The 26438-nt window shown below is 39.7% G+C and overlaps 1 protein-coding gene across 1 annotated transcript in view; it reads right to left on the bottom strand.

Moving 5' to 3' along the window:
* Positions 1–26438, bottom strand: part of LOC122554446 (phosphodiesterase 4D interacting protein) — a 161417-nt gene that overhangs the window by 128737 nt on the left and 6242 nt on the right. Inside the window, exons 2-8 of the mRNA XM_043699507.1 lie at positions 18158–18295; positions 17020–17139; positions 13223–13315; positions 10211–10450; positions 5029–5187; positions 2612–2725; positions 77–214 (exon numbers count right to left, since the gene is read on the bottom strand). Coding sequence (XP_043555442.1) covers positions 77–214; positions 2612–2725; positions 5029–5187; positions 10211–10450; positions 13223–13315; positions 17020–17139; positions 18158–18295 — 1002 coding nt within the window. The remainder of the gene's footprint in view (positions 1–76; positions 215–2611; positions 2726–5028; positions 5188–10210; positions 10451–13222; positions 13316–17019; positions 17140–18157; positions 18296–26438) is intronic.

Below are 26438 nucleotides of genomic sequence, written 5' to 3' on the forward strand. Positions count from 1 at the left end.
TCCACAGCTCTGTTGATCACTCCACCCATTTTACTTCCTGCAAATATTAATGTAGATTTGCAGTGTGCCCACTTACATTGATAGTCTCTTCATTGTTGGAGAAGATGCAGCGAAATCTTTCCAGATCCTTTTCTTTCTCACGTATAACCAGGTGCAGCTGCTGTATTTCACTCTCCTTTTTTTCCAAAGTACTGAACTTCTCATCAATGGCATACTGGAAATAAACAGTATAAATGATTTAGATTCAAAGAGTCATAGAGATAAACAGCACGGAAACAGACCCTTCGGTCCAACTCGTCCATGCCAACCAGATATCCCAACCCAATCTAGTCCCAACTGCCAGCAGCTGACCCATATCCATCCACAACCTTTCCTATTCATATACCCATCCAGATGCCTTTTAAATGTTACAACTGTACTAGCTCATTCCATACAAGTACCAGCCTCTGCATGAAAAAGTTACCCCTTAAGTCTCTTTTATATCTTTCCCCATTACCCTAAACCTATGCCCTCTAGTTCTGGACTCCCCCGTCCCAGGGAAAAGACTTTGTCTATTTATCCTATCCATTCCCCTCATATTTTGTAAACCTCTATAAGGTCACCCCTCAGCCTCCGACATTCCAGGGAAACAGCCCCAGCTTATTCAACTTTCCCCATAGCTCAAATCCTCCAACACTGGCAACATCTTTGTAAATCTTTGCTGAATCCTTTCAAGTTTCACAACATCCTGATAGGAAAGAGACCAGAATTGCATGCAATATTCCAAAAGTGGCCTAACCTATGTCCTGTACAGCCGCAACATGATCTCCCAACTCCTGTACTCAATACTCTGACCAATAAAAGAAACCATACCAAACACCTTCTTCACGATCCTATCAACCTACAATTCTACTTTCAAGGAGCTGTGAACCTATACTCCAAGGTCTCTCTGTTCAGCAATACTCTCTAGGACCTCACCATTAAGTGGAGAAGTTCTGCTAAGATTTGCTTTCCCAAAATGCAGCACCTCGCATTTATCTAAATTAAACTCTATCTGCCACTCCTTAACCCATTGGTCCATCTTATCAAGATCCCATTGTAATCTAAGGTAACCTTCCTCAATGTCCACCACAGCTCCAATTTTGGTGTCATCAGCAAACTTACTAACTATACCTCTTGTGCTCACATCCAAGTAATTTATATAAATGACGAAAAGTAGTGAACCCAGCACCGATCCGTGTGGCACTCCACTGGTCACAGGCCTCCAGTCTGAAAAATGATCCTCCACCACCACCCTCTGTCTTCTACCTTTGAGCCAGTTCTGTATCCAAATGGCTAGTTCTCCCTGTATTTCTAGCTCACTACAAGACAGAAATGCTTGCCTAATTTTTAGAAAGCTGCAGAGACCTTGAGATTTGGGATCTTAACACTAAAGTATAAATGAATAATAAATAGGTAGTGAGCATTTTGAGATATTTTAACATATTAGAAAGGGCTTTAGAAATACATACCATTGTGAATTGCAATGTTACGGCATGGATTTTCTACCACTTGTTAAAATTTCTCCTTTAGTTGTAAGAATTTAGTCACTCTTTTTCCATTCAATGATTGCATGAACAAATGCAATCTGTCCAAATTGCTGAAAGTTTTGACTTAAGAGGGCATTGAATATGAAAAGTCTCTTCTGCCTACTAAGCCTATTTTCTTCTCCAACATACAATTTAAAGGTCAACCTTTACCCGAGTAATATATATTCAATCTTACTTATATATCTACAAATGCAGGAAAATTTACTGATCCTGTACACTACATCCATTTTATTCTATGTATTTCAACATCTTTGTCTTAGTAATGTGAATTGAATTGTTGTAGACGTTTGTTGCTATAAATTTTAACTTGTGTTCTTTTTATAGTTTATTTTTAAACTAATAAAGAAACAATAAAACATTGTGATAAAAATCTAAGTAAGTCCTTGCAGATTGTTTTTCTTAAAATGTATTCCCCTCTCCACAGAGAGGAAATTTCTATTTTCTATTCTGATGGACAGCTCATGCTTTCAACATTTATGGGATCTATGAACAGTTTCAAATTCAGTACTTTCAATATATACATTTTTCTCTACATAAATATATCATATGGGATGCCTTTTCTCAACAAATACACATTAATAAATAGTGTTTTCTAATTCATTGTGCTTCTCTCAATGAGAGGGAAGGGACGTAGACAGATATTGAAATCTCACAAGTTGCATTTCTTAAGCTCTCAGAAGCCCATCCTTGAGGGTCATTTTATGATTTTTTTTTTACAATAGTTAGCACAACAATTACTTCCACTAAGATTACAATGTGTCAAATAGATGCTGACCAGGGATGGATTATTTCCTCCCCCAGATTGCACTGTAATGTAGTAATAGAAAAGAACATTTAAGATAAACTGAGAATTAAAGGAACAATGCTTGCAAAATAGAGACAGATTTTAATTTAGTCATTAACAAGTTTAATAGAATAAATACTTATTTGTTAGGAATAGATTCAGCAAAAGAAGCCCGAAAAGATAGAATTGAGGAAGAAACAATATAATTTGTACATTAAGCTGAAGTAAATAAATAGAAAGCACAATGTGTTTGACCTACCTCTAAAGCTTTATCTCTCTCCTTGATTCGCTCTCGCAGTTTATCTACCAGCACATCTCTTTCTTCTCCACTTTGTTCTTCATTCTGCTGGCATTCAAAGAGTTCAATATATTGCTGCGAACATACAAAGATAAATCCTTGATGAAATGTGATTGCCTTACAACAGAATCCTTTCTTACTGACATCTGGCTGTGATTCCAGCCCAGGTTGCTTGAACTAAAATTTCTCTACAAGAGCTGCTAAAGTATCGAAGTGAAGAATTGACGTTATGTCAACCCATCTTTCAACCAACATAATGTGCAGGTATAACACTAAAATCCCTGTTATAATTTTGAAACCAAACTTACTCATTCACTGTCAAGACAACTGGTATCAGAACAGTACCATCTTTTTTCAATATGCCCAGATTTCAGGAAGATGGAGAAAGACTGCTTGGAAAATGTAATTGGCATTTTTATACACTGACCTGTTTTTTGCTGTAGACATAATACTGAAACTAGGCAAAAGTGAGGACTGCAGATGCTGGAAATCAGAGTCTAGAGTAGAGTGGTGCTGGAAAAGCACAGCAGGTCAGGCAGCAACCGAGGAGCAGGAAAATCGATGTTTCAGGCAAAAGCCCATAATACTGAGACTATTAGTGGTGACCACTATTAACGTGTAAATCGGACAGAAGTTTCCATCAACTTAAATTCAATGTCGAAATCTAGAAGTTACATTCCAAGTTACTCTGCATTTAATTAAAAGTGAGAGACTCACTATCACCTTTCTTTCAAGGAAGTCAGAAAAAGGTATGGCGTGTTCAATCCCACATAAGCAAATATTTTAAGAGTGATGAACTCTTAATTTTATGTCAATCAGCTTCTTCAGCATTGGGAATCAAGTATCAGAAGCATACAGTTGCACAACTTTGGATTTTAATTGTTTCTGAAACTACAAAAGGAAAGTTTCTTTAAACTATTTTACTTCTAGTTTATTCTCTCGCTCCGTCTCAATTCAGAACTTCTTGCTTTCTTTATTTTACTCTATGTACATTATATTACTTTGAATTGAATATTCTAACATGCATTTCCTGGTTCAGATTTGGCAAGCCTCAGTCAGGACTCTCTAATTTTATGGTCAGACAGAGACATAGTTGCTTGCTGTGTCCAACTGGTACTGGTTCTGCTGTAGGGGGGTGTTTTGCCAAAATGGATTTATAATCACTATCAGTTCCAATGCAATAGCCCATAGAAAGTCAAGACAAGACCAAGTTAATGGCATTGTTCAATCATTGCTGACTACAAAATCAGGTTCATTTTCTGATTTTAACCTGTTAAGCCTAGTACTAGTTGTCAAGAAAGCACTTTTTGACAAATATTATATAAAAACCTGTATTTCTGCAGCACTTTATCACATCTTCCAGAAATATCCTAAAGTATCTCACTTACAAAGACTTACTTAAGTTAATTTTTAAAAAAAATTTATAGGTAAAAGCAGCAACCATTTTCAGACAAATGTTGCATTGAAATGAATTAAAATTTATAAGGTTCTGAAGAAAAGTCATACGGGATTTGAAATGTTAACTGTTTTCTCTCTCCACAGATGCTGCCAGACTTGCTGAGTTTCTCCAGCACTTTGCTTTTATTTCAGAATTTATTACAGTTTATAGTCTTTGCTTTTGTTGGTTGGTGGACAGGTGAGAGCACTCTCTTTTTTTAAAAGAGATAGCAATATGGAATCTTTAATGTCCATCTGAATTACTAATACAGACAAACTGTCAATACAGATAGTATTTTTCATGAATGCGTACTCCCCAGCACTGCACTGAGGTGTGATCTTGGCCCAGAGTGAGGACTGAACATACAATCTTCTGCCTCAAAGATAAGGAATCACCCAAATGACAATGCTGGCATGCACACTTTATTCAAGAGGGACTTCACCAACTTGGCATCTGAACCATCTACCAGAATACACACAGGTGTTGCTCTATCAAACTACAATTTCGACTCTCCTCACTTGGACTCTGTCCCGTCCTCAGGTGCCTAACAGTTAGCTTTCTACACCCAAGTGCCAAATGACATCAATACATGGTACAAAACTAAAAGGAGGCAACATCATGCTTCTGACTGTGATCTGGTGACTTCCCCAGAAAGTGAAAGTGACCTGAAAAAGACTCAGCTGTAATACAATCAGTAATCGAGATGTTTGAGCACTGTGCATGCTCATCCACCAATGAAACACAGGGATTTCAAGGAAGGTTGCAAATACCAAACAGCACCATATCTCTACAAGAGCTGAGAATTCAAATGTGATGGGGAGGAATGGCATAAAAAAACAAATCAATGAATGAAGCCAACGGAAAGAAGTGTGTCTATCTATATGGCAGAGAATAACTGGATTGTGTCACAGATATTCCAGGGTTGGGTGCCTATTTTCACCTGCAAGAAATGTTCCTTGTCCTGTAACCGCTCTTTCAGGCACTGGATGTTCTCCTCCTGGACAGCAACTTCACGCTGATGCTCTCTTTCCAGGGCCTGATAGTGATGTTCCTTCTCCACGTAGGCCTGCCGGACTTGTTGCAATGTGTTGTGCAGCTCCTGAAAAATATTATAAATAACTAAAATTATTGGTAGCCTCCCACAAAAGGAATACAGATTCTCTGCATCAATTAGCAAATCATAAAAACAAAATAGAATTAGCATATATGCAACAAAATTAAAATTAGCCACAGTATCATGGACCCAGAAACAGCAAGAACTTAGTGGGAAATCTACATCTACAGTAGATGGTCTTTTGTAATGAAATTTTAGAGCTGGGTGACTTGGATATAGTCAAGACATTAGATTAGGATTAAATTTGATTTATTATTGTCACATGTACCAAAATAGTGAGAAGTATTATTTTGCGTGCTAACCAGACAAATCATATCTTAAGTAAGTACATCAGGTAACAGAACACAATATAGTATTACAGAAAAGGTGCAGATCAACTCTTATATATCAGAAGACTGTTCATAAGTCTGATTACAGCAGGGAATTGGCTATTCTTAAATCATTTGTATGTGTTTTCAAACTTTTGTATCTTCTGCCCAATGGAATAGGGTGCAAGAGGGTATAACTGAACTAGGAAGGGTCTTTGATTACGTACGCTGCTTTCCCAAGGCAGGGGGACATGTAGATGGAGTCGATGGAAGGTTTGCGTAATGGACTGGGCTGTGTTCACAACTGTCTCTAATTTCTTGAGGTCTTGGGAGGTATAGTTGCCATATCAAGCTGTGATGCATCCAGATAAGATGTGCTCTTTGGTGCATCTAATAACATTGGTAAGAGTAATTGTGGACATGCTGAATTTCCTTAACCTTCTGAGGAAGTAGGGGCGTTGAGTCACAGGCTGCAGAGGATTCAAATTTCCTGATTTTTAAAAAAGTTTTGATTCATGGGATATGGAATCACCGGCTGGGCCAGCACATATAGTCAATCTCCAACAGGAGGTGATAGTGATAAACCATCTTCTTAAACTGCACCGCTTGGCTGTGGAGACCCTCAGGGTGTTATTAGGAAGTGAATTCCATATTTAACCAGCAACTGTGAAGAAGTAGTAATATACATCCAAGTCAGGATGGTGTTTGACTTGAAGGGAAACTTGCAGGTGGCAGTGATCCCTTGCATCTGCTACCTTTGTCCTTCTAGATGGTAGAGATCACAGTTTTGGAACTTGCTGTTGAGAAGCCTTGCTGAGTTACTTCAGTGTACCTTGTAGATTGTGCACATTGCTCCACTGCATTGTGCAAGGGAGTGATTGATTCAGATGGTGAACCGAGCACCAGCGAGCCAGCCTTGTCCTGGAGTTAAATTTTGAGTCTTGTTAGAACTGCATTCAACCAGATAGAGGGGCAATATTCCCTCACACCCTGACTTATGCTTGTAGACAGTTGACAGTGAGTGGGGGCCTGGGGGTAAGCTATTTGCCACAAAATCCCTAGCTTCTGACCTGCTCTTGTAGCCACAGGATTTACATGTCTGGTCAAGTACAATTTCTGGTAACCCCTAGGATGTTGATAGTGAGGGTTTCAGTGATGACAATGCTGTTGAATGTCAAGCGGTGATCGTTAGATTCTCTCTTTTTGGAAACAGCCATTGCTTGGCACTTAAGTAGCAACATTCATGTCACATTTGTGCCACTCATCAGTCCAAACATGGATTTTGTCCAGATCTTGCTTTATTTTCTGAGATGTGATGAGAATGTTACTGAGCACTGTATAGCTATACTGAAATAGTTTGGTTAGGGTTGCAGCTATTCCTGGAGCACGTGTCTTCACGACTATTGTCAAAATTTTGTTAAGGTCAAATTCTTTGCATTATCCAGTGTCTTCAGCCATTTCTTGATATCACTCAGAGTAAATCAAATTGGTTGACTGATGACCTCAGGAGATGGCCAAGATGGGATCATTCATTCAGCTCTTTAGGCTGAAGATGGACGCAAATACTTTAGCCTTATCTTTCACATTTATTTGCTTAGCTACTCCCTCATTAACAATAGGGATATTTATGGATTCTTCTCCTCCTGTTAGTTGTTTAGTTTGACTGGATGCGGCAGGACTGCAGAGCTTAGAACTGATCCATTGCTTGTGAGATTGTTTAGCATTGTCTATTACATGCTGCATCCATGGTTTATTTTATCCTATTTTTAACCAGGTTGACCCCTGATGTTGCTCCTTGCATACCATCTTGCACTCAACATTGAATTAGGGTTGACCTTCCAGCTTGATGGTATTGATAGAGTTGGGAGTGATGCCAATCCATGAATTTACAGATGGTGGTAAAGTACAATCCTGTTCATGGCCTCCGGCACCTCATGAAATAGTTTAGTGTTGCTATTTCTACTTCAAGTCTGTCTCTCATTTAATATAGGGTGGTGCCACTCAATGCAAAAGGAGGTCATTCTCAACATAAAATCGGGACTTTGTCACTCTCACTAATCTATCATGGACAGATACATCTATGACATGCAATTTGGTGAGGACGAGTTCAACAATTTTTCCTCATTGGTCTCCTCACTACTTACCACAGATCCAGTCTAGCTCTTATGTCTTTTAGGGCTTGCATATCTTGGTCAGCAGTGGTGCTACTGAGCCACCCTTGACGATGGGCATTGAAGGCTGCCATCTGGTGTACATCCTGCGCCCTTGAACCCCACTTGGAGGAGGTGCTGAGGGTGGCAACATGGAGGAGTACTGATTCATTAGCAGAGGTGGGAATAAGAGGAGATCGACAAGAGGTTCATCCCTTTCTTTAGACCTTGTAGCAGTTTGATACAACTGAGTTGTTTGCTAGGCCATCTTAGAAGGCAGTTAAGAGTCAACAATACTGCAATGGATCTGGAGTCAGAAGTAGGCCAGCACACACAAAGATAATAGATTTCTTTCTGAAAAGGACATTATTAAAGAAGACAGACAATCAACAATGTCTACATGGTAATCATTGGGTTAGCATTTTAATTCCAAATTGTAGTGAAGATTGAAATTCAGTATTTCCCATTGTGAGATCAAATTCAGGTCCCAAGAACATTAGCCTGGGGTTTAGTTTAGTAGTTGAGTGGCATGACCACTGAGTATTGCCCTTGTGTTACCCAGAAGTTAGAGAAATCAAAACCTATCACAGATGGGAAATTATATAACTGTCCCCCCAATCTCTCAGATTTACTCACTTCGTAATCGCTGAACACCTGACACCACCTCAAGTAGTCTGCCCCTTGCATGCATTCAAATCAGCCCAGATTCCTCACTCACAACCAGAGCCTTTCCTGAACACTGTCACCACGGATCTACCATTTGCCTTGCACTCAGGAGTCGAAGCCCCCAAGATACCCGAACCTCCTATCCCTCATGTTTGACACTCCTGCACAACCCAACTTGCACCTGATCCACCCTACTCTCTCGCCTACTTATACAGCACCTGTAATCTTGACCCATCTGCCTGCCACCCTCCCCATTCACCTGATACTTAATCCAGCCTTGCATCCACCCAGCTGGCATCTTTTCACCTCAACCACCCAGCTGCCACTCTACTTCAGCCATTCCCCAGCCAATATACCCCTCACCTACATTCATTACGCAGCTTGTCAAATTCTGGAATTCGGTCATCACTGCTGTGAAAAAGGGGTGTGGTTTAACCGCCAGTGCTGATCTTGCACTGTGTGGAATACTCCCAGATCAGGTTTGCTGCTCATTTCTCAATAGATCCAAATTGAAAGTTCAGGCCAATAACAGTGAACTCTGGAAATGATAAGTCAAAGGAGTGGCCTAACAATCTGATGGGGATTGCTACTTCACCCGAGTTAAGCCCATTGTTCTTTCTAAACACCTTTATTTTTTGTGTTGTGCACAGCCTGAAGATTCAAGTGTGACAGCCATTTAAAGTCCTTTGCATTTTGCTTAAAAAGGCCAAGTTCTACTTGGCCTACATAGGAACTTCCAAGGTGCTATGCCATGCAGATTAGAAGAAAATTTCCTATGGCCAGCTGATTGTTTCTTTGGCTCAGATAGGAGTTGCTCACGGGGACACTGCAGAAACCCCAACTTAGCAGACTTTGAAGGAATTTTCTGGAAATTGAAAATTCTGCTTGGCAATTCCCTTATGCTTGGAAACAACTGAAAATCTCACATTGCAGAATTTGGACGGTGCTGCTACAGTTCAGTACATAGCTACTCAGGAAGTGTTACTCTTAAATACTTAGCCTATCTCCTAGGTAACTAATAAATGAGTGGTCAAATTGAATCTCTCATTGTCAAATACACTGTGCCAGATTCCCAAGTCCTCCAGAAACTAATCTGACATCTCCCCACTTCCCCAGAATCTGACATTCCCACAACCGGTCCTGACTCTCCTACACCTCCCAATCCCCAAACACTGCCACCAAACCCAACACTACACTCAACCTCAAATCAGTATTGTCCCCCCCACACCAATCTACTCTAAACATGCCAATACTTAACTGGCACCCATTCCCGATCCACCTGGCACCCTATCCCATACTCACCTGGTGTACTTACTCTTCCATACATGTCAAAGTGACTTTTTGTGATGCTGGACCTTTAAATTACAGAATGTCAAAAAGGGAGCGTGGCTTCCCTTCCACTGACAGGGTCTAGTCAGAATAGAAGCATGGCTCCACATTTCTGACCAGAATCTCCCATTAGAAATGCTCTTTTGTTTTGTAAAAAAGGAGCAAAGTGGTAATGTGTGTATGATTGTCACTCCTTAGAAAATCTAGCCCATTTGTTCTCCACCTCAGAAACTTGGCTTCAAATCTAGCCAGGCTATGGTGTGAAAGTCTCATTTGTCTCAGTTATTGTCAATATGATTCCAAGATTTTCTTGATACCATTCATTGGCACAGATGATAAGTTGAGGTGAAGGTTCTTTTCTGTGAATTAAACTGTTGAAGTATATTGAAATCTCTATTATATATTCAGTGTGGTGCAAACTTTCTGATCTAGTAATAGTACAGGCATTCCTCAACTTGAAAAACAAACATCAAAAGGTGTACAGGACCAGAAAACAATCTTAACTATTACACTTTCCTCGTATACATTGTATCTTTGGAAACACCAGATGCTTACTTGATTGTGAGTGATTGTAGCTTCCTTCTGCTGATGCATCTCCTTGAGTTCAGTCTCAAGAAGTTCTTTTCTCTGTTTGGCTTCAATGAGCTGGTATTCCTTCTGCCGAAGTAGCCTCTGCTTTTGCTGCAACTCCAGCTGATTGGAAAAGGAGGCGTTTTGCAGTTCCAGCAGCTCAGCTTGTTGTTGGGCATGTGGTGGTACCAGCTGTCCATCAGTACACTGACAGGATGCACAACGCTGCACCCAGAGAAAACAGAAACACGTACAGAGTGGAAAGGAATAAGGAATAGAGAACACACAAATTGTAATGAGGATAAAACAGTTTGAGTTTTCAAATCTTGGATACAATTCTTTACCTCAATATTGCTTACTTCAACATTACTCCTCATCTCCACTGAACACTGCCTCCAAACTCAAAACAAAGACAGATAGCTCACTTTCAAGACAGTACTTCCATTCAGCCCAATTCAAAGGTGATGCCCTTTCATTCAGCAACCTGAGCACACATTTAGTGCCGTCAAGGGAGTGACGCATTGTTGGAAATGCTATCTTCCAGATGAGATGTTAGAACCCTACCTACCCTTTCACTATCTGAAGAAAGTCTCATGATATCTTCAACACCACTACAAACAGATTATCTCATCATTTATCTCACTTCTGGTTAGTTTTCACAATATCCCTACGATGATTAATACACTTCAAAGTAGTTAATTGGCTTTGAAGCTTTCTGGTGGGTCCCAAGGTCAGGACAGATACTCAGTAACTGCACATGCTATTTGAAACCTCCCTATCCTGCCTCATGGAGTTAGAAGCAGAAGCAGCACTAGTTCAAAATTTTTGGGGCAGCACGTGGCTCAGTGGTTAGCACTGCTGCCTCTCAGCACCAGGGACCCAGGTTCAATTTCAGCCTCGGTCGACTGTCTGCATGGAGTTTGCACATGCTCTCCGTGTCTGCGTGGGTTTCCTCCGGGTGCTCTGGTTTCCTCCCACAGTTCAAAGATGTGCAGGTTAGGTGAAGTGACCATGCTAAATTGCCCATAGTGATAGGTGCATTACTGGAGAATTGGGGAATGGGTCTGGGTGGGTTACTCTTCGGAGGGTCCGTGTGGACCTGTTGGGCCGAAGGGCCTGATTCCGCACTGTAGGGAATCTAATCTCAAAGAACTTAAAGATGGCATTTCCAACAATGCATCACTCCCTCAACTGCATTAAATGCACGAATGCATTCTTTCAAAAGCTGCATGGTGGGATTACTAACAGCTTTTTAATCACAAGATGATGTCATACTGCTGGCTAAAATATTCAAGTAAATGATCCAGCTCAACGTAGAAGATCAGGACTGTGTGGTTACTTCTTAAAGTGCATAAAATACAAGCAGAGTTTGCTGTACATGAATCTATACCACCTTCAATCAACACCACAAAAACAATGGGAGGTCACAGATCTGAACTGTTAAACGTTTTTCTCTTTACATATGTTGTCTGATCTTCCAAGTATTTAGAGCATTTTCTGTCCTAATTCTACCAAAAGCCCAATTATTTTTCACCTTGTTGATTATACAGGGAGAGTCATTTGAAAATTATAAGTTCACTTCTAAAAATTCTTCCTGCTGTGTAAGGTCCTAATCATTGACCCTAGGTTTCCTTTTGGAAATGAAAGAGTAACAGAGGTGAAAACTGGGTTGCAGTTTTAAAAAGTTTTAGAATGAGAAATGAGGGATATAATGAATTTCCATGAGGATTTCAACTAAGAAGCTGATGTTGATATCAACACAATTGGATAAAAAAAGAGCCATAAGAGTATCTAGGACAATATACTTGAAGATTTACACAGAATGAGAGCAAGAATTATTTGAAGCTAATTTGGAACAAGACAAAAAAAAATTGAAATGCGGATGCTGGAGATCTGAAACAAAAATAAGTTCCTGGAAAAACGCAGTCGGTCTGGCAACACTTGTGGAAAGAAACCCGAGTCAAAACAGCAGATCCAGTGATCCTTCTTCAGAACTGATGGTAGCAAGGAAAAGGTATGCTGAAAATGGGGTGAGGGGAGGTGGGGAGGAGTGAACAATTGTGGACAGCCTGGGAGAATCAATAGCTGCTAATGGTCTCCTCTACAATGGAGAGACGAAACACAGACTGAGCGACTGCTTTCCAGAACACAAATGTTGTGTTTGCAAAAATGATGCTGAGCTTCCAGTTGCCTGCCAATTTAACACACAACTGATGTGCCCTGGCTAACATCTCTGTCTTGGGCAGTGCTCCTGCAAAGCTCAGCATAAGCTAGAAGAACAGCATCTCATTTTCTGCTTGAGGAACCTGCAGCCTTCAGGTCTCAATAGCGAGTTCAATAAGTTTAGTCTGAGCATGTTCTCCATGTCCCTCCCCTATCCTCACACAACCAGGCCATGTTGTCACATGGGCTGCTTATACAACCAACCCATGGTCAGCGATTAATGGTCCCCATAGCGGCTTTTGATTCTCCCAGGCTGACCATTACCCATTCCTTAATATGCCCAACTTCTGGTCTATCTCTTTGGGCTCCACCTATCATGTACTCCTCCCCCTCCCCCCATCCCATCTTCAACATTTACACTATCATTTCCTACCTACAAACAGTTCTGAAGGCGGCTCACTGGACCCCGAAATTTTAACTCTGCTTACTGCCAGATCTTGGATCAGAGTGGTGCTGGAAAAGCACAGCAGGTCCGGTAGCATCCTAGAAGTAGGAAAATCGACGTTTCGGGCAAAAACCCTTCATCAGGAATTCGTGCTCCTCAGATGCTGCCTGACCTGCTGTACTTTTCCAGCACCACTCTGATCTAAACTCTGGTTTCCAGCATCTGCAGTCCTCACTTTTGCCTTACTGCCAGAACTGCTGAGTTTCTCTAAGAGTTTCTATTTTTGAACAAGCCATTCATGAACATTAAATACGGAATTAGAGAAAAGGCAACAAATGTTTGAAGTATAGCCCATGGCTATTTAAATTACCTTTTTATTCATTACCTACCTTCAGGTTTTCAACCTGACATCTGTGAAGCATTTCCCTCAATTTGGATTGATTCTCATTCTGACCATCGATGACACAATAAAGCTCTTCAACCTAAAAGGGTGGTTGAGTAGGGGATGAGGAGGTGACAAACACATTGTTATTATTACCAGCTAAAAAACCATTAATTACTTGAAGGCTTTATGGCCATACTTCCAGGGAGAGAGTTTCCTCTGGTTGCAATTTCTCACATCAGTATATCACAACAATTCTACTGAAGGCAGTAAAGTTTCAAAAAATTCTCACAACAATTACAAAATTGCTAACACAGCCTGCCCATTTCAAAATGGCAGTTGTTCATATTAGTCAACCAATACTTATCACATTCATCTTGACATTCCTCGGACTCTAGTATCTAGGCATCAGTTTAAATGAATTTAAACTAAAACGAGGCAGGAAAGGATCATGTGAGAAAATACGTGGCAAATCAAAGGCAACCAAAGAGATGATAAAACAGAGTTGCGTTTTGAGTAATGATAACAATGCAACAGGAGAGGTCAGAAAGTACAAAGTTAAGAATGCAACAATAAATAAATAAGAGATTGAAAGAAATGAAAAAAAAGTTAGAAGTTCTGGATATATATGCAGACAGCTTTGGTAATAAAATGGATGAATTGTGAGCTGAGACAGAAATAAACACACATACCATGATAGCTATTACCAGAGACATGGTTGCAGGGTGACCATGAGAGGAACCTAAATCTTTAAAGTTATTTGATATTTTGAACACACCGGAAAGCTGGAACAGGTGAAGGGGTAGCTCTGTTATTTAAGAATGTTATTAGTATAATAATGAGAAATGACCTTATTTTGATACAGTAGGATGTATAATCAATTTGAATATAAATAAGAAAATGCAAAGGCAACAGATCATTTGCAGGAACAATTTGCGGGCCCCCAAATCATGACTTCAGTGTAGAACAGTGTACTGGAAGAAATAATTGGATTATGGAAGGTACCACAACACTCACATGTAATTTTAATCTACATGTAGATTTGGTGAACCAGATTGGCAAAGCTTGCTGAGGAATTTAATTTATAAAGCTATTCGGGGCAACTTCTTAGAGCAGGCTATTTTAGACCTGCTAATGAGCAAGAGAGACAGGATTAATTTATAACCACATGGTAAAGAAGCCTCTAGGTGACAATGATCATAGTATGTAGAATTTTAGATTCACCTCGAAGAGCAGTTTGGTTCTAAGATTAGTGTTATAGTTACTTTTATTCACATTTACAAGGATATGAAGGCACAGCTCGGTAAAGTGACTGAGATGGGTAAAATGTAGGACAATAAACATGCAGTACAGATGCAGGAGAACTTTAATAACTCAATAAACATTTATGCAAGTGGGAAAGAAAGACTGATCCCATTTCTAGATCCCTTTCCAACTGAAATTGTGGTAAGCAACAAGCCAGGCTGTTTACATACATACAGTAAGCAGCCAAAATTATAATCTTGTTTAAAAGATTGCGTAGTTTGCAGACTCCAATAGATAATTGGCAGCTATCCTGAAGTGAAATTAAATGTAGAATTCCGCTGACACTTTGCTTTACCAATTTGTTGCCAGCATGTTTAAACAAGTTCTTTTTGCTTTTAACCCATTTGCTTTGCCTGTGAATGCACATGGCACACAACAAGTTCACTTAACTATTATGCCTGCAGTCTCTTCTATCAAGACTAATATTTTTATGATGAGTTGTTAAGGTTTTCTGATGAGTCTGCTTTTGCAAATATTGATAGGCTGCTGTCAGAGTGGAGCCTTATTAGGCTTGAGCATGAATTTAACATTACCCTTGAAAACAATAGTTTCATTATTTTACATTGTCCACTGCTGGTAAGACAGTGCCAACAGCAGGTTCCAGCTCCTGCAGTGTCAGCATCAGCACCTGTGAAAGTGCTGCACAATTTCCACACCATTGAAGGAATATACTAGAAGAAACTAACTTGAAGATTGAAGTGGATGGTGTTACACTGAACAAGTCGATTAAGTTTATCTATTTAGGGCAAGTGATAACAGATGTGATGCATAATTCAGAAAAAGGATAGAAATTGCCAGAATGTTTTGGAAAAAAACTTCAAGCTTGTAACAAGGTAAAATCTCAAGATGCTGCATTCAATCCACTTTTTGTTTGCCTCAAATACTTAGACAATGAATAAATATCCATGGAAGACAAGACAGACGTCTGAAACATGGATGCCGAGGTATATGCTAAGAATTCCACAGATAGACCATAAAGAGGTGAATTTTCAAGAAATTTCAAGACTAAAGAAAATCTAAGAAGTGACATCAACAGAAGAAAATGTCACTATTTTGTCTTTTGATTGGAGCTGAAAAGCTACAAAGAACTTTCCTCGGAGGCAAAACGAGGGCATCAGAAAGTGAGGTTGACCTGAATGGTTGGATGCTGAATGCCACAGAATGGGGGCAGGGGAGCTATTGTGCATTGATTAAGATGACATAACATAGAGAAGAGTGGCATACCAAGACAACAGATCTCCTGACAAGGATCGCTACTCGCAACAGCAAGAAAAGCTTAAGAGGAGAGCTAATTGTATTGAAAATTTGGGGATTTTAACAGAGGAAGGAAAAATAGAGAAATGTTTTCCCCTGACTAATGGGTTAGTTATCAGTGGGATCACAGATTTAAAATAATTAACAAGTGTTCGAGAATGGAAACGAAGAGGAAATTTTGCACAAAAAGGGCTGTTGTGGTTAATAGATGGTGCAACCTGAAATGGTGGTGGAAGCACATCCATCACACCCAACAATGAAATGGCAAGTATGCATTCATTTGAAGATGATTAATTTGCATGATTAAAGGGAAAGTTAGGGACTCAATTCAAGAGCATTTTCAAGATGCTGGTACAGGTCTCCCTTTGATTCAATAAGTAGAACAGCCTTTGTCTTGGATAACAAGCCTGAAGGCAGAGCAGCTGGAAAAACATTCGGAACCACATCGGGAAATGTTCCGAAAACATCCACACTCTGAAAACGTTTCTCAAGAGCTGAGTAAGGATGTGTATTAGCCGTTCACTGGGGAGCCAAGCTGTACATACAAGTTCTAAGGAAGGGTCACCAGACCTGAAATGTTAACTTTGATTTCTCTTCAAGATGCTGCCAGACCTGCTGAGCTTTTCCAGCAACTTCTGTTTTTGTTTCTGATTTACAGCATCCACAGTTCTTTTGGTTTTCACTGCATATACAAGGCTCTGATTGGAGATACTTAAGAGGACTTATTGACATTTCCCTAGCTATGGTTTAGCCCCCTCCTGTCTGCAAAGGCCACCAATAGTCTGCAGCATTACAGGGGTACATCAGAACCAGATACGCTATCACCTGAAGAGGAAGCTGACATCTAGAAAGGCTGCCTGCTTTGCTCCAAACAGTCATTCAGAGGGGTTAGCCTTCCATTTCATCAGATGCATCTTGTTGACCTGTCTAAAAAGACTCTTGATCACCTAATCAGCACAGCAGCGTTCGCCCTTCCAAGGTTACTGATGCTTCAGAGCTGCCAGCCTTTTACTTGGCTAGCAGCACTGGAGCCTGCATTTTCCCTTCAACTGAACCGTGTGCTCTGAACAATTAGGAGGCCTCCTCCAGGATTATCACAATGCACTCTCACTATCAGCAAGTATGAGTTTGGGACCCACATTTGGGCCTGATCTCAAGATTTGCAAGAAAACTCAGCTTAAGGTTTCATTCATTCCCATCAATTTTTTTTTTCATTCCATTCAAACATATATGTGTGACACTTACTTCCTTCTCCTTGCTTCTCAAAGCCTCTTTCAGCTCCAGCTGGGTTCGATCCTGCTTCTGTAGTTTGTAACGCATTTCCTTTAATTCACTTTCCATTTCTCTTAGATTCTCTTGCAGCATCTGGGGAAATAAAGTCACAACGGATTTGCCGCATGCACTAAGCATGGTGAGAGAAATGTTATTTAAAAACTTTACTCTTTTCTTTATTTTTAATTTTTAAAAGTATTATTATCCAGACTAGACTTTTGAGGGGGGCGGGGGGAAGGGGTTTGTTACATTTTTTTCTCCACCATCACCCCCACCACCCCCTCCACACCCACCCACCACCACCACCATCTGTTTGATGGCTATTTACTAAAAACTCTGAGTTGATGGGAGACTTGACAATGAACTTTTAAAAATTCCACAGAGCACTGTAGAGAATCTAATCTAATCTAAAGATAATGAGCTGGTTTCAACTGTAATAGTATAGTCTTGAAGAATTAAAGACATATACTTCAGGGCTTCCCAAAGTGGGAATTGGGACCCAAAATGATGGACTCAGAAGCAGCAATGGCTGACCCTCACCTGTTCTGATAGGTCTTTTCTTTCCCCCTTCACTGGTTATCAAAGGATCACGTCAGTTTTCAAGCCTCAAAATGGGATTACATCGAGAAAAAATTTAGGAAGCACTGACATCGGGGAAAGATGCATCCTACTCACTCCTTGAACCATTTTAGGGAAATAGTTGAAGTCTAATTGTAGTTCAGTCTGGTATTTTCTTGTACCTTAACAGCAAGGTTGTCCAACCAGTAGTATTAGATTAACATGTTTCCTGACACCTGTCAACATGGATCCACAGAGCAAAAACAGCTTTGTGCTCTACATATTACTTATGATCTACTGGCTAGTCCCGATAAAATTATACTGTACCTGAAGATTTAGAAAGGTCCAACAGTTTCTTGGAAGAATACGTATTTAATTCAAAACGTGAACTGCTGCTCTCACCATAGATGCTACCAAAAGTTTCTGTTTTGGTTAAGACTTCCAGGACCTGTACTGCTTTGCTATGGCTACAGTAATACAGTACTCCCTACTGGGTTATAAATCCAAATCAAAACAACAATATCTGTGAGCAGCATCATCATAAATTGCTCACCTTGTTGGCAGACTCAGTCTCCTGGATTCTGCCCTGCAGCCCATGTACCTGGGCCTGGGCTTTCTGTAGTTCAGTGACACATTGTCCAGCTGCTGACTCATACTGGTTCAACTGCTGCTGCTGCTCCTCAATCAGGTTCTGAGGAGAAAAAGAATGGTCAAACATTTAATTAATTGTTCAAATATTTCAGCAGTGCCGTCATGCAGTCACCAAGTATCTGCCTAGAGTTTCACTTATTTCGTAGTAATTCCTTCCATTATTTCAAACTGTCCATTTTGCTCTAAATGAGGCACATGTAACAAAAAAAACTCAGTCATGATCCTACATTGTAACATACTTCATATTGTGTTATTTTATGCATGACAAGGTTGCTTTTTATTTAGCACAAGGAATGAGAGTGCCAATGGCGAGACCAGCCTTTATTGCCTATCTCGAATTGCCTTGAGAAGTTGGTGATGAATCTTCTTTAACCAATGAAGTCCAGGGATGGTTACCTACAGTGCTATTGGGAATGAAGTTCCAGGATTTTGACCCAGTGACAGTTCAAAGCCAGGATATTGAGAGACTCGGAGGGGAACTTGGAAGTAGTGGTGTTTCCAAGCAGCTGCTGCCCATGTCTTCTACAGTCAGCAAAGTAGCAGGTTTAGAAGGTGCTGTTGAATAAATTTATATCAAATCATAACACAACTTAGTAATTGAGAATTTTGATGCCTTTAAACTCTGGCAAAATGTAATTGAGCATTCAGTCGGACGTTCAGTACTCTGGATATCACAATGGCACAAAGAGATCTGACAGTGCTGAAAACAAAACAAAAATCTCTCCAAATACTCAATAATTCACACTATAATAGTCAGATTCATAAATATTCAACAGTGTAGGACATGAGAACAAATGAGTTGAATGTGTTGCTCCTCTGCCATACATACATTTGAATCATTGAAACCCAACGAGTAACAAGAACCTTGTTATTTTCTCCTTACCCTGTCACCAACACATAGGCCACTTACTGTTATTGTGGAGATCAGCTAACTCAGGACAAACTAGGTTTTGACCACACGATCCCTTGAAGAATCACATCACACACTGTACTTAAACAACTGAAGCAGCAAGGTGTCCCTATTTAAATCTATTTTATCAGCTTGCACAATACTGACAGAGCACAGGAAAAATCACCATGGAATATTTTGCCTGCTTCTTCTGAACTAAATGCCACTCATGCGAGTTGAACATCAGCTTTTTTTGTGGCTTTTATTCTCAGCTTGTGATAGTAGCAAATATGAGCCATGGCTGACTATCATTAAATGGAAATGATCACAATAAATTTAATTAACAAACACAATGTCTTGACAGCAGGAATAAGTGTTACAACTCTCAGCCAGAATCGTAGAAAGTAACAAAAAGGTGTTTGCATGCTCACCAGCTGATCTATTAACTTTGTCATACCAACCTCAACCATTTGGCCCCAATACTCAAACATCACCATACGTGCAGCTTCCTAATCTGAGACAGACTTTGAGGGAAAAAATCTCCTGCACAAGAAATGACTTCAAAACCTGACAATGTTTAAAATTACTAAGTCCATGGATGTATCTGTCTATTTAATACTCAATGTTATGGCTCCCCATTCTCTGATGGATTGCAAGAATATGAAATTAAAGATCATTGGGATGACTCAAGTGCAGACTAAAATCATTGTAGCTGACATTAAGATTGCCACCATTTGCATCAGGAGTGTTACCCAGTTCAGATTTATCCCTGGATGACAAGGAAAACATGTTTAATGTTCACCAAGTCAATCAATGGCAAGTTTGAGTAGTTGAAATGTGAAATCATGACTTAAGTTTGGAGGTCTGTTTGTTGCTGATATAAACCTTATATGCATTTCATTGGACATAAAAGTAGGGGAGAAAAATTAATATCGGGTTTGCATCTTCACTTATTGCTGAAGCAGATCTAGGCAACAATCCTCAGGGCCTCCCAAATGTGTAGATTATTGAACTGACAATCATTCGGATCAGCTTCTCTGCTAAATGGATGAGACTGGGGAATGGTGCACAGTTGCTACTGAGCATTCAGTGGAGGTAGCATTGGGTAAGTTGAATAAATTGAAAAAGAGTTATCAGAATACCCTGTAGAGTTAATGTTCTCACTGCTAGCTGAAACCATTACAAATGAAGACTTGTTTACCACTGAGGTGAAGAGAGATCTCAGCAAGTTTTAGGCATTTCGTGACTCTTCTTTCTTAAATTTTCAGTTGCCTCATACCCTGCTTAACCCCAGGCTCACTGCTTACAACTAACTAATTGATGTTCCTGCACCTTTCTCTCTTGCAGTAGAGGAACCTATCAGTTGAGATCTGACTTTGTCTTGTAATTGTTTTAGGAAGCCAAGAGCAGACAGGGTTGCTAATGGACACTCTTAACACTTCTGTAAGCTCTCTGAAAGACAGTCAGACTTCGTGAATAAAAACTCGAGCAAAGTAGGAACATAAATGTTAGTTTGAAATGAAGAAAGGAATTATATAACCACTCACAGTATAATTGCTTTCTTTAAAAAAAATGAATGGACAGACCAGATTGGTGTGGAAATGCACTACCTGTATCCTATGCCATTTGGCCTATAATTTTTCTAGGTTTGATTCTTCATGTAAATTGATTTTGCTGTTTTCATTAAGGTAGTGATGAGGATGGTAAAGCTGAAATTAATGACCACAGGCAAAATTCCACTTTGCTTTCGGTAAACAGGCATATGTAGAGGGGAATTAATAATTAGCTCATGGTGATACCTCTCCCACATTGAAAGGACCTGTCAAAATTCATTAGCCAAGTTCACACCAGCATGCTTGCATCATAGCATATGTCAGCAGCACAGTATATGTTAAGAGGGCATTTGACAGCAATGTCATTATCTGAACAAGTCAGTCCAGTGATTGATGGATGATGTCAGTAGCAAATGCCGCATAGCATTGCTGAGTGTTGGTCTTTTAAGCCCCATGACATTTCTCAGAATGTTGAAATTTATAAGTGCAATAGAGAATAAGAAAGATGCTTTAGAAGCAAGAAGTATTTTAGTAAAACATATTTGAGAGCAGCTATTAAACTGTAAGATTTTTTTTTTAAATATTTTTTCATGACAGTATGAATGGCTCAGCAATTTTGGGACTGAAAACAAAATATCTCTAAAAATGCTGCCTGATCAGTGAAAGAAGCAGAATTAATGTTTAGGGTTAATTTATTAGAATTACATGATTGAAAACACAAACATGACAGACTTGTATTCAATATTGGACATAAACCTATAAGTGGATATATAGCTGTTTTCTGGATTTAACAATTTTATATAGTCTTTGTATAAATCTGCAGTATAATTGTTAATCATGCATTCATTCATTCATGGGAATGTGGACATCACTGGTAGGAAACCATACTACCTATACCTAATCAGCCCAAAAAGTGTGTTTCTAAGCTATCTTCTTAAACTGATGCAATCTGTGTGGTGTAAGTCCACCCACATACGGTTAAGGGAGTTCTAGAAGTTTTACCTAGTGTCAACCAGTGATATGGTTCCAAGCCAGTATGGTGTGAAAACCAGAGAGGAATTTACAGAGGGTGGTAATTTTGGGGAAGTCTGAGTAAATTACAGGGAAATGGTAAGGCAATAAGTCAAGGTGAGAGAGAGATCACAGGTCTGGAAAGTACTGTTGAAAGAGCCTTGAGTTACTGTAGTGCACAGTAATGTTATTAGCAAAGTTAAATTGCCCTGAAAAAGCAGTACTCTCAGGTCACCAGAGGTGTTAAATGATTCCTTGATCAAATGGTGGAACACTGGAAAGAACAGTAACCTCTGAAGGAAATATAACACAAGGATAAATTAATTGGATCCTTAACATGTCGTGTATGAGGAATACACCCAGGAAGAGAATTTACACCACTCAATGTTACAGCTCTATCTCTGACCTATACTTTCTAATAGCGAAGGTTAATTGTCTCTTCTTTTTCAAAGTAATCCTTGCCTATACTAAATCTCGGTCAGAAATCAGAATGGTTATTTTCTATTCTACTTGCTGGTCAATGTTAAATATTCAGGTGTTTAACATTGTCCAAAGTGAAGCATAGAACAGGCAGTCAAGTGAAATGACTATTTTCAGATTTATGAATCTCTTCCAATTATTTTCTGTGAAGCATTTTTGGAATATGACAAGGATGTCATTTTAATTTAAGATGTTATTGACATCAACAACCTGCATTTTCCACTTTTATTTTAGGCTCTGGGTGTTAACTGACTCTTTTTTTAAAAACAGAAGTAGATCTGCAACCAGACATTCTATACCTCAAATCTGTCTGATGGACAGAGAGGTGGTAGGTATGACAAATCCAGGGTGAGGAAAGGCATTAATTTGGACAAATCAGATGGTCTTTTGCTCTGCACAATTTGCCAAATTTGAAATTGCTCAATGCTGACACTTGGTTACACATTCGAGAAGGAACATCTATCATCTGGATGAACACAAAACAGTAATCACCGTGTAGTAATGATTTTTGCTGATCAATTTCTAGCATGAATGGTTCACAGACATGTTCACACATCATTATGATAATATAAAACATTCAAAGCCTGATGTGTCATTTTCACAGCTTTCACTGGCAAGGGTTCCAAGACATCTACAGAAAATGGGGAGGGGGAGCAAGTGAGAGGCCGGTCACCTGAGGGCAGCACGGTGGCACAGTGGTTAGCACTGCTGCCTCACAGCGTCAGAGACCCGGGTTCAATTCCCGCCTCAGGCTGACTGTGTGGAGTTTGCACGTTCTCCCCGTGTCTGCGTGGGTTTCCTCCGGGTGCTCTGGTTTCCTCCCACCATCACAAAGATGTGCGGATCAGGTGAATTGGCCATACTAAATTGTCTGTAGTGTTAGGTAAGGGGTAAATGTAGGGGTATGGGTGGGTTTCGCTTCGGCGGGTCGGTGTGGACTTGTTGGGCCGAAGGGCCTGTTTCCACACTGTAATCCATTCTAATCTAATCTAATCTAAAATGTGGTATATTCTCAAAAGGTGGTATTGGGGTGTTTCTGGAGAGCAAGCTGCCTCATGCTATTTCTTTTGCTGGACTCTTCATCCCTGGTCCTGATGGAAGGGATCTGAAGATGACAATTTCCAGCCTATTCTATCATTTGGAGTGATGTAAGTATTCTTGCCAATATAGAAATTGTTGGTAGGGGATAGCATGTTTAAGGAGATCAGACCCTTATCTGATCTAAGAGTGATAATCCTAGATTGCAGTATTGCCTGTCCAGTGCCAAGGTTCAGGATATTTGCTCAGATGTGCATGGAAGTAAGAGGATATGCAATAAGTTGAGTTTGGTGACGGAAGTCATGGTGGTGGTGGTGGTTGTGGGGGCGTGTCTGAATATTTGTATCAATAGTCTTGGCAAGTTTGGGGAATAGGGTTCTAGATAGGCTATATGAGGAGCTTTGTACTAAATACAAAGCAAACTCACCAGGTAATAATCTTGGATTCATTATCTAAGCCACATGCAAATTGCTGCAAGGCAACAATTAGAAAAAGGAATGCATGGCTTAAAAAACTAGTGTGGAGAAATGAACACAGAACAATTGAAATGAGTTTCAATTCATGAGGAACTCAAACTAGTAGGATGGGCTAGAACTGAACTGTGTAGGGCTAATCCAATGAGTCGTATAGCTAGGGAAGTACAGAGGGTTTAAACTAAACAGAGATGGAAAGAGATCATTTTGGAGAAGATTGAGTTGTGTCACCATATTCTTACCAGACCATAGGGGTTGCTCTCTCATTAGAGAGAGAAGCGACTGGTAGTGATTTAACCTGAAGGCCACCAGACCTCAGGCAAGGGAAGAGTTTGAGAAGGAGAGTCCTTCATGGTAACCTCAAACCAGTGATGGGAATTGAACCCATACTGTTGGCATCACACTGCTCTAGAAACCAACCATCCAGCCAGCTGAGCTAAACCAATCCCCAGAAGATTGAGTAAATTAAAGGGAAATATAAGGCAATAGATCAAGGCAGCAATAAAGGTAATGATAATCAGAGAATGACATGAGACTAAAATTATAATAAGAGTGTGCCAGCAGACAGGGTCAGAGTTTACAAAAATAATTAAAATAAACTGAGTTAAGGGCTCTGCATCTGAAATCCTGTGGAATTTGGAATAAAGCAAATGCACTGTCAGCCAAAATACAAATTCATATATATGACCTGACAGCCATGTCAGAGATGTGCCTACAAGGAAACTAAAACTGGGATCTTGATATCCCATGGATACCTGACATTTAGGAAAGGCGGGAATTTGGGAAAATGTTGTCGGTTGACTCCGTTAAAGACAACATTTGGGCTGAAGTGATGACCCCCAAGTTTTAAAGTTTGAAATGTAGAATCAGTTGAAGAAACAGCAAAAGTGTTTACAGGCAACCTAACAGCAGTGACAACGAAAGTCATAATATAAATCAAGAAATGAGAGGTGCTTGTCACAGACAGTGGTACGCATATGGAATGAGCTGACAGCAGAAGTGGTTGACGCAGGTACATTAACATTTAAAAGGCATTTGGACAAATACATGGTTAGGTAAGGTTTAGAAGGATATGGGCAGGGAAACAGGGTTAGTGTGGATGGACATTTTGATCAGCGTGGACCAGTTTGACGTGAAGAGCCTGTCTCTGTGCTTTAGGACTTTATGATTCTAATCAAGGATAAAACAGTAATCATGGAGGATTTCAATGTATATATAGACTGGGTAAACCAAAGAGTGGTAATGCTGTGGAAGACAAATTCTTGAAATGTATATGAGGTTTTCTTTTAGCAGAATACATTGAGGAACCAACTAGGGAATAGGTTAGTTTAGGCCTCGTATTGTGTGAAGAAAAGGGCTAATTAATAACTTTATTGTAGAAGGAGCATTTAGGAAAGAGTGACCATTATACAAAAGCATTCCTCATTAAGCTTTCAAGTTATGTATTCAATCAGAAGCTAGACTTAAATCTAAAGATAGAAAATGATGAGACTTCAAGGCACAAATTGACCTCTGGTAGATTGGCAGACTACATTAAAAAGGTATGATATGAGACAGGCATTGCTAACATTTAAAGGACTAATACATAGCGTACATTAAAAATGCATACCTCTAATGCATTAAAAAAGCAGGGACAATGTTTTAACAGTAACCAACAAAATAAATTAAAGGATTGCATTAGACTAAAGGAAAAAAAAACTATAAAGTTGACAAAAGAATGGTAACCCTGAGGACTGAGAATAGTTTAGAATTCTGCAGAGAAGGACCAAGAAAAAGAAAATAGAATGAATGCAAACTATCAATAAACAAAAATGGATTCTAAAAGCTTCTATATGTATGTAACAAAGGAAAGATCATCAGAAACAAGTGAGGGTCCATTGCAAAAACAAAGTCAGGAGAATTTATAATAGCAGATAAATAAATTACAGAGAAACTAAAAAGAAAAATACTATGTGTCTGTCTTCAGTGACAGAAATATAACAAAATTTCCCAGAAGTAATGAGGAACTGAGAGACTAAGATAAAAGAAGAAATGCAAGAAATGTTAGTTAAAGGCCAACATTATATGAATTGAATGGGACTTAGGGTAGATAAATCCCCTGGATGGTCTATATCCAAGTATTGAAGAGTCAGTTATTGGGATAACAGTTGCATTTTATGGGGGTATTTCAGTGTGTGTGTAATCTAGAAATCTGGACAAAGCAAAGGCTGGTCTTCCAGGACGGAGAGAGGAATTTCTTCACTGACAACGAAGAATCTTTGGAGCTGACCACCCAGAGGGTTGTGGAGGCTCAGTCATTGAGTAGATTTGAGACTGAGACCAAGAAAATTCTACATCTTAAAACATTAACAGATACATGGATTGTGCAAGAAAATGGTGTTTAATAGAAGACCAGCCATGATCTCACTGAACAGCAGAGTTGGCTCAAAGGGCTGAATGCCTAGTCATAGAGATGTATAGCATGGAAACAGACTCTTTGGCCCAATGCCGATCAGACATCCCAAATTAATCTGGTACCATTTGCCAGCATGAACTCCATATCCCTCTAAGCCTTTCCTATTCATATATCCATCCAGATGCCTTTTAAATGTTGTGGTTGAACTGGCCTCCACCACTTTCACTGGCAGCTCATTCCATACACGCACCACCATTTGCATGAAAAAGTTGCCTCTTAGATCCCTTTCAAATCTTTCCCCTCTCACCCTAAACCTATGCCGTCTAGTTCTGGACTCCCCCACC

Source organism: Chiloscyllium plagiosum, chromosome 11 (assembly GCF_004010195.1).
Source record: "Chiloscyllium plagiosum isolate BGI_BamShark_2017 chromosome 11, ASM401019v2, whole genome shotgun sequence".
Taxonomy (NCBI): Eukaryota; Metazoa; Chordata; class Chondrichthyes; order Orectolobiformes; family Hemiscylliidae; genus Chiloscyllium; species Chiloscyllium plagiosum.